General features: G+C 59.9%; 2 protein-coding genes across 2 annotated transcripts in view; one reads left to right on the top strand and one right to left on the bottom strand.

Moving 5' to 3' along the window:
* DKKL1 (dickkopf like acrosomal protein 1) overlaps positions 1–400 on the bottom strand; it is a 6866-nt gene extending 6466 nt beyond the window's left edge. Inside the window, exon 1 of the mRNA XM_006160156.3 lies at positions 218–400. The gene's annotated coding sequence lies outside the window, so the exon portion shown is untranslated. The remainder of the gene's footprint in view (positions 1–217) is intronic.
* Positions 401–1862: 1462 nt separating this feature from the next.
* The window catches only part of LOC102499110 (transcriptional enhancer factor TEF-4), a gene marked incomplete at its 3' end in the record, with an annotated part of 17819 nt that continues 11641 nt past the window's right edge, over positions 1863–8040 (top strand). Inside the window, 7 exon segments of the mRNA XM_014592284.1 lie at positions 1863–1931; positions 4123–4360; positions 4900–4964; positions 5709–5771; positions 6840–6851; positions 7089–7196; positions 7294–7352. Of these exon segments, the coding sequence (XP_014447770.1) occupies positions 4129–4360; positions 4900–4964; positions 5709–5771; positions 6840–6851; positions 7089–7196; positions 7294–7352 (539 nt within the window).

The following is an 8040-nucleotide window of genomic DNA, read 5'->3' on the forward strand; positions in this document are numbered from 1 at the left end:
GAGGACCAGAGGGTGCCACATAGCGGGGCGGGGTGGCTGCGGCACGGGTGGGGGTCAGAGCCCAGCCCCCATCAATGCTCCGCCCCCAGTGACCCTCCTCCTCTTCCTGCCCGGTGCCCAGAGGCTCTGTCCCCTGCCAGGCAACTCCCCACACCACGCCCATTTCCCCCATTCACCTTTTCTTCTACTCCCATCCCCTACTTCTCCGGGGCCTTACCTTGTCCTACTCCCCGCCCCTTCTCCTGGGCCCCGACCTTATGCTAGGACACGGCCGGGTCCCCGGACCGCCAGACTGCAGCAGTCCACTGACAGTTAAATCCAAACAGTTCTGGCCTCGAGCGGGAGACCGACACCTGGGGCGTTGGATGGGCACAGCGGGACCTGGCCACGCCCCTATTGTCCGACCACGCCCCCACCGCTTACCTCACCCTTCGGTCCCGGCCGTGAGTTCATGGCCACGCCCCGCGACGCCAGAGCCACGCCTCTATTCTTCGTTAATCGCACTCCTGAAGTCCGAGCCGCGAGCGCCTTCCTCTGGCCACGCCCTCACCGGAGACCACGCCCCTGGGGTCGACTTCAGCGCTGGAGACCCAGCTGCCTGGGTTCTCAGATCTCGCACCGGCGTCCGGGCGGCGCACGGGTCGCAGATGGCCATGCCCGTGCACCTGGGCCAAGCCTGTGTGCCCCAGATCTTGCCCCCAGAACCTTGGGTTCCATTCCTAAGTCCTCTCTGCTTCAAGCAGTTCTAGTTTGTTCCGTCTTCGTGTTACATCCATCCCTGAGCCTTTCTTCCTGCCCCTTCTCTTTTCCCCCGCTATAATGCTCCACACTTTCTGGAAACCCTAAACTCAGGCCTGGGTTCCATCCTTCGAGGAGTCCGGAACCCAGCCCCCTTCAGTCTTGTGAGTTTGGACATCCAGGTCTTCTGTAACTGACCGGAATCTAGCCGGGAATCGAACACCCCCCCTTCCCTCACACGGAGGCCCACCTGGTCCCAGGACAGCCGCCACCTCCAGTCCATTTAGCTCACGTGGTGCGGGAGTGACCTCTGTGAACCCCTGGTAAACTGGGGATTTTACTCACAACTTTTAATTCTGGAGAGGTCACAAAGAACCCGTGTTGACACAGGACTCAATCAAACCCCAACTCCAATGGGTCAGCAGGTGACATGGTAGTTAAGGTGCTGGACTCCCACATGGTTGACCACAGTTCGAGTCCTGGAACTAGGCTTGCTTTTTCACTTCCTACCCCCCAAGTTAAAAATAAACAATAATAATACATGAAGTTAAATAAATAATTCTAAACAAACAAACAAAACCCAAGTCCATACCCGAATCCTCAAAAGTTGTTTGGGCTGAACACTGAAGGGTCTGTTCTGTTCTTTCACTACCACACCACACCCCCAACACCACACACACTGCAGCTAGCCCACAGTCCAGCCCCCAGACCCGAGATTCGGGGTCCCCAGTTCCCTTCTCCACTAGACCCGGGAGTCTGGGCCCCCACACTGTCCTCCCCCGGAACCAGAGTCTGGGCCGTCGGTCCTCTCCTACCCCAGACCTGGGAACGGGGGTCCCCAGCCCCCTCCTCGGCCAGACCCGGGTTTCCAGGCTCCCATCAGCCTCCTTTCTAGGACCCTGGAGGCCGAAACTCCAATCCCCTTCTTTTTCCAGAGACCCAAAGATCCGAATCCTGAGTTCCTACCAGCGCAGATAGACTCCCTCTCTCCCAAAGCCAAAGTCCTCCCCCGAACTGTCACCGCCCGAGCCCCCCCCCGCGGCCCGCCGGCCGGCCCGCCCCCCTCCGGTCCCTCCCACTTTTCCCAAACAAAGCTCCCGGCAACTTTCTCGTCGCAGCGCCCCGCCCGCCCGCGGCTCCCGGCCCCAGGCCGGGAGGTAGGAAGGCGCCGGCCGGACTCAGGGATCCTCTGGGTGTGTGAGTTGGGGTGGGAAGTTACACGTTATGAGGTGAGGTGTGCGTTTGCGGGGTCGCTGCCCTCTTTTTGTCCCGGGGCCCGAGTCTGCGCTCCGGATCGAGTGTAGACGCGGATTCGGAACTTTGGCCGGAGTTCGGGTGTTTGCTGTAGGCTCTGCGTCCGCGAGCGCGCGGGAAGGGGCGAGGGCGCAGGACTGCGGTGCGGGCTGGGGCTGAGGGTCTGCGGCCGTGTCAGTGCGGAGCGAGGCGGACCCGCGTGTGTTTCCGACCGCCGAGCTGCGTGTGTCATTTGTGGGCGTCTGCCCCTCCTTGGGGGGCAGGAAGGCCTCCGGGGCGGCGGAGGAAGGGCTGCGGGGCCATCCGGACCTCCAGCCTCATCCCTTCGGAGGTTGCGGCCCAAGGCGGGAAATTGGGGAGACCGCTACTACTCGGCTCTCCGTCCCTTTGTCTGGCCACATGGGGGAGGGCTGGGCTGGGATTTGGGCCTATGGGGGTCCTGAACGCCTCGGCGCCACTGGGCTCGGCCCCGGGTCTTTGTCTGCTTGGAATCGCAGTCCCGGGTCCGAGAGCGGAGGGGGATGGGAGCTGGACTCTAGGGTCCTGGGAAAGTTGTAGGAGACTCGGAGCCTCCGGGGAGGCGGGATCCGACTGTATTGGAAAAAGTTTTCCCTGTTCCCGGCCTCCGGAAAGTCACTGGGAACTTGAGTTGGCCCCGAGCCCACCGCGCAGGGGGAGGGGAGCGGGGCGGGGCCGCGCGGGAGGGGAGGCTCCCTGGCCGCCAGCCCCTCCCCCGACGGGGGTTGTGGGAAGCTGGGGGAGGGGACGCCTGGCTCTTTGTTCTGGCTCTCCCGATGGCAGGGCGCCCCTGCCCCCCAGTCTGTGGTTCTGTGGGTGCCCCTACCCCCAGCCTGCAGTTCTGTGGGTATTTCTTGGTCTTGGCTTCAGTTTCTGCACTTAGTCTCTGTCTCCCTCCCTGGGTCTCTGTCTCCCTCCCTGGGTCTCTGTCTCCCTCTTCCTGAGTCTCCGTCCCCTCCCTCTGGGTCTCTGTCCCCCTCTCTGGGTCTCTTGTCCTCCCCTCTCTCTAGGTCTCTGTTCCCCCACCCCCTCTGTGTCCCCTTCTCTCTGGGTCTCTGTCCCCCTCTTTCTCTCTGGCTGTCCCCCTCTCTCTGGGTCTCTGTTCCCTTCTGTCTGGGTCTCTGTTCCCTTCTCTCTGGGTCTCTGTTCCCCTCTTTCTGGGTCTCTGTCCCCTCTCTAGGTTTCTGTCCCCTTCTTTCTCTCTGGCTCTGTCCCCCTCTCTCTGGATCTCTGTCCACTCTCTGGTTCCCCTCCCACCGCACCATCTCTCTCTCTGGCTCTGTCCCCCTCTCTCTGGGTATCTGTCCCCTCTCTCTCTGACTCTGTCCCCCTGTCTGGCTCCCCCTCTCTCTCTGGCTCTGTTCCCCTCTCTGCGTCTCTCTGTCCCCTTCTCTCTGGCTCTCTGTTCTCTCTGTCCCCTCCTCTCTCTGGCTCTGTCCCCCTTTCTAGGTCTCTGTCCCCCTCTCTGGTTCCCCCTCTGTCTCTGGCTCTGTTCCCGGGACTCTCTGGGTCTCTGTCCCCTTCTCTCTGGCTCTCTGTCTGGTCTCTCTGCTTCTCTCTGGCTCTCTGTCCCCTCCTCTCTCTGGCTCTGTCCCTCTCTCTCTGAGTTCCTGTCCCCAGTCCCTAGATTTCCTCTCGGCCCTACTTGTGCCTGACCCCTCCTCCCTCCCTAACAGCTGCTCCCATCTCACATCGGAGCACCTGTCCTTGGGGTGGGCCTGGGAAGGTCCCACTCATCCCAGCCTCCCTGCAGCCTGCCCTGAGCCCCGTCTTCTAGACAAGCAGGAACCCAGGCCCGGGCTTCAGCCTTCATGTGCGTGACTTCGCAGGCATTACTGCGGTGTGCAGGACCTCACTGCATCCAAGCCCCTCTGGAAACTCAGACCACCCACCTCAAGCTTCCCCAGGAACCGGCCCCTCTCTCCTCCAGGACAGTCCCAGCCCCCAGCCTGCTTTTCCTCAGACCCGGGAGTTGCACATCGCTCAGACCCAGGGGTCCAGACCCCACCACTACCCTCACCCCAAGACCCAGCAGTCCGAGCCCCCAGCCCTCCTGTGTCCAGGCCCTCTGGGCGGATCTGGGGAAACTTCCTGAGTTCTGTGTCCCTCCAGGCCCAGATGGGAGAACCCCGAGCTGGGGCCCCCCTGGACGATGGCGGCGGCTGGACCGGCAGTGAGGAGGGCAGTGAGGAGGGCACTGGCGGCAGCGAGGGGGCTGGGGGAGACGGGGGCCCCGACGCAGAGGGTGTCTGGAGCCCAGACATCGAGCAGAGCTTCCAGGAGGCCCTGGCCATCTACCCGCCCTGCGGCCGCCGGAAGATCATCCTGTCCGATGAAGGCAAGATGTATGGTGAGTCCTGCCCGGCCGGGGCCCCCGTCGACCAGCCACGGTAAAACATTCACGGAGCTCTCAGCACTGCTCCTGCAAGTCCTCGGAGCCCTCACAGTGACTCCAGGGGAGGAGCTAGCTAGCATCGCCATTTGCACAGATGGCGACACGAGAGGTGGACTTGCTGAAGGTCCCAGGGCTGGGGCTTGAACGCAGGCTGTCTGATTGTCCGAGAGCCAGGACCTAAACCCAGCCAGCTGCCGACCTTCATGGACTATTTCTTTTAAAATAATTATTTATTTTATTTATTATTATACTTGTTTATTGTTATTAATTTATTATTATTCAATTTGACCAGCAAGAAAGAGAGGGAGAGGGAGAAAGCAAGCCTTTGGGTCCAGGACTTGAACCACAGTCAGCCATTTGGGAGTCCAATGCTTTCACCGCCACGCCACCTGTCGGCCCCTTTGGGGACTCTTGCTGCACCCCTCTTCCCTGCTGTGCTCCCTGCTGGGAAGTTCTGCCGAAGATCTAACCCTTTTCCATCTTTGACTCTGCAGGTCGGAATGAACTGATTGCTCGTTACATCAAACTGAGAACGGGGAAGACCCGAACTCGCAAACAGGTCTCTGGGCTACTTGGGGGCTTTAGTGGGGGGCAGGCTAAGCTGCGTGGGGCCATCTGGGATGGCAGGCTTAGGGCCGAGAGGTTCAGAATCTGACGTGCGTTTGTCCATCCTCGTGGAGGTCTGCTCTAAATATGTCTTTTTTCTTTCTTAGGTTTTTGTTTTAGGGAGCATGTGCTCATTTGAGACTCATTAGACAGACTGAGACAGAGATAGTGAGATGGAAAGTAAAAAAAAGAAAATCACACATCCTTCCCAGGGGGGGATGGCCATGCCGCAATACCTTCTCCATTTTCATCCATCCTGGGATCTTGGTCATGCATGCACATGTGGGTGTGATTTTTAAGCCACCGGGTCCAGGATTTGAACTGCGGTCGACCACGTAGGAGTCCAGCAGCGTAACTGCAGTGCTATCCGTGGGCCACTGAATGTGTCTGTTTCTAGATTTTCTAGCCCTTCTGTTAGAAGCAGAGTCAGATAAGAGATGAAAAGAGCCGGGGAGGAGGAGCCTGGGATGCTGGGTCCGGGCACGATCCGAAGCATAGATCCAAGGCATAGCGTAGCGAGTTCCGGAGAGCACAGCCTTTAGGGACACTGCTCCTGTGCCCCTGAGCCGCTGGCGTGGTCTGTGTGTGCCATCCTTCTCAGGCCAGCAGTTCCCTGGGGGACCGGTGGGAGGGAAGGGGCATGGCTGCAGAGGTCTGTGTCCTGGCCTAATCTGCTTCCCCATCGTCCTGCCTCCAGGTTTCCAGTCACATCCAGGTCCTGGCCCGAAGGAAATCCAGAGAAATCCAGTCTAAGCTGAAGGTAGGGACCAAAGCAGATACTCTGGAGGGAGAGACAGAGACAGAGAGGGGGACAGAGACCCAGAAAGAGGGAGACAGAGACCGGAGAGCCAAGGACAAACACCAGAGAGAGAGGGCACCCAGAGGGTAGGGACAGAGACTGGGGGGTTGAAGGATGGAGACCCAGAGAGGGGGGAACAGAGACCCAGGGATGGGAGGCAGAGTCACAAGAGAGATAGAGACAGAGGGTGGGGTCTGCAGCCTGGGGGTGGGGTGGGGTGCCGAGACTAGGGTAGGGAGAGAGTAGAAGAAGGGGCGGAGTTTAGTTGGGACAGGTGGGAAGGCTGGGCCTTGGGCGTCTCCCTGGTTACTGCTGTCTCCCCGCCCGTCCTTCCTGTCGCTGTTCCTGGGGGATCTCACTTTCTTGCCCCCTTGTGCACAAGGCTCCCTTCTCCATCTCCTCCGTTGGTCCCTTTTCTGGCCCCCACGTGGCCTGCCTGCTCTGTCCAGAAAGTTTCGCTTCCTGTTGGAGACTTTCACGTCCATTTTTCCTTCCTTGTCATCTGAATTTCTTGGTCCCTCTTGGCCCGAGACTCATATACCCCTCCAGGTGTCAGGTCTTTTCTGCCTCTCCTTGACCTTGAGGGTAATCACTTTCTGCCCCTTCTCGTCCCCAGAGCCCTCCTTTCCCTCCCTGTCTGAGCACAGGGACTCACTTCTGGTCTTTTCTGGCCTCGCTCTTCCTTCTCTGTTCTGCCTGCACTAGAAGCCGTTCACCTCCTCTGCCCTCTGGATCTGAGATGCTTGTTTCCTCTTGCCTGGGCCTCTGGAAACCTCCACTTCCGCTCCATCTGGACCTGGAAGCTCTCATTTCTGTCTTTTATTCTGGGCGTGGAAGCCCCGTTTTCCTCTAGGACTGGCCCCCTCCACTTGCTGTTCTATATCCATTCCTGGCTCCCCCTTTTCTCCATCGCTTAGTTCAGAGGGCAGAGCTGGGCAGCCTGGTAGGCAGGGAGGTGGGGAGCCTAGGCCTCGCTTCCTAAGTCATGTTTTCTTTCCTCCTTTGGCACCTCCCCACCCCCACGGGCAGGCCCTGAATGTGGTAAGTCCCCCAGCCCTCCTCCCACCCACTCGCACCCCAGCGGATGCCTCCCCATTCCTGAGGCAGCAAGGAGGGCAGAGGCTGCAGGGAGAGGGAGCTCAGCCCTCTCCTAGCCCTTTGCCCTGACCCCCCCAACTCCGCAGCTCCCCAGCCTTGCCCCACCCCATCCTTGTCCTGCCCTTGCTCTGGTGCCTGGGCCCCCCCCCACCCCCCGACTCGGACCTCCTTTTCCTGCAGGACCAGGTTTCCAAGGACAAGGCTTTCCAGACGATGGCCACTATGTCCTCAGCCCAGCTCATCTCAGCACCCTCCCTGCAGGCCAAACTGGGTCCCGCTGGTCCTCAGGTGGCCTGAGTTGGGGACTGGGGCTCAGGGAGGGAGGGATGGGGCTGCAGCTGCTGACCAGGGACTGACTGGCCCCCCCTTTCTGTCTCTTCTCCAGGCCTCTGAGCTTTTCCAGTTCTGGTCAGGAGGCTCCGGCCCGCCCTGGAATGTTCCAGAGTGAGTACTTCATGTCCTCTCCTACCCCCGTGCTCCACAGAGGACTTTCCTGCCCCCTCTGCCCGCTCCCGGCTCCCTTTGGAACACAGGTTCCAGAGCCAGGCTGTCTGGATTTGAGCAATGTCTCTGCCCTTTACCCAATGTCTCTGGGGCCTTTGGGTAGGTGACGTCACTACTTCGAGCCTTGGTTTCTTCATCTCTAAACGGGGTAATAGTAGAACCCCCCCACAGTGTTGTTGGAATAAATGAGTGTAACGTGCATGCAATGATTGGGAGAGAAGCTGGCGCACAGTATGTCCGCAGGACGAGTGAGGTTTGAGCCAGGATAGCAAGGAGGGGACAGAGCAGAGAGAGCCAGGAGGGCGGGGCTGGACCTGTTGGGCTGAGAAGGCAGGAGGAGGCGAGGACAGTGCCCGGGGGCTGGCTGGTGGCAGGAGTGGGTCTTGGCTGATGCGAGCTGGGTGTGGAGTGGAGGGGCTGGCGGACGTCTTGTGGGGCAGTGACCTCCAAGTGTGACTATCTAGGCCGCAGAGGCTCAGGGACAGACTTGTAGAACCAGAGCTGTGGGAACCTCTGCAGGCAAAGGCTTCTGGGGGAGGTGGGTGGAGCCCCAGAGGCTCATGGGAAGTCTCATTTTCATCCTATTGAGGTGGTTCTTTTTTTTTTTTTTTTTTTTTTTAACGGTTTT

The sequence above is a fragment of the Tupaia chinensis genome, unplaced genomic scaffold (assembly GCF_000334495.1).
Source record: "Tupaia chinensis unplaced genomic scaffold, TupChi_1.0 Scaffold000673_1, whole genome shotgun sequence".
Lineage (NCBI taxonomy): Eukaryota > Metazoa > Chordata > Mammalia > Scandentia > Tupaiidae > Tupaia > Tupaia belangeri.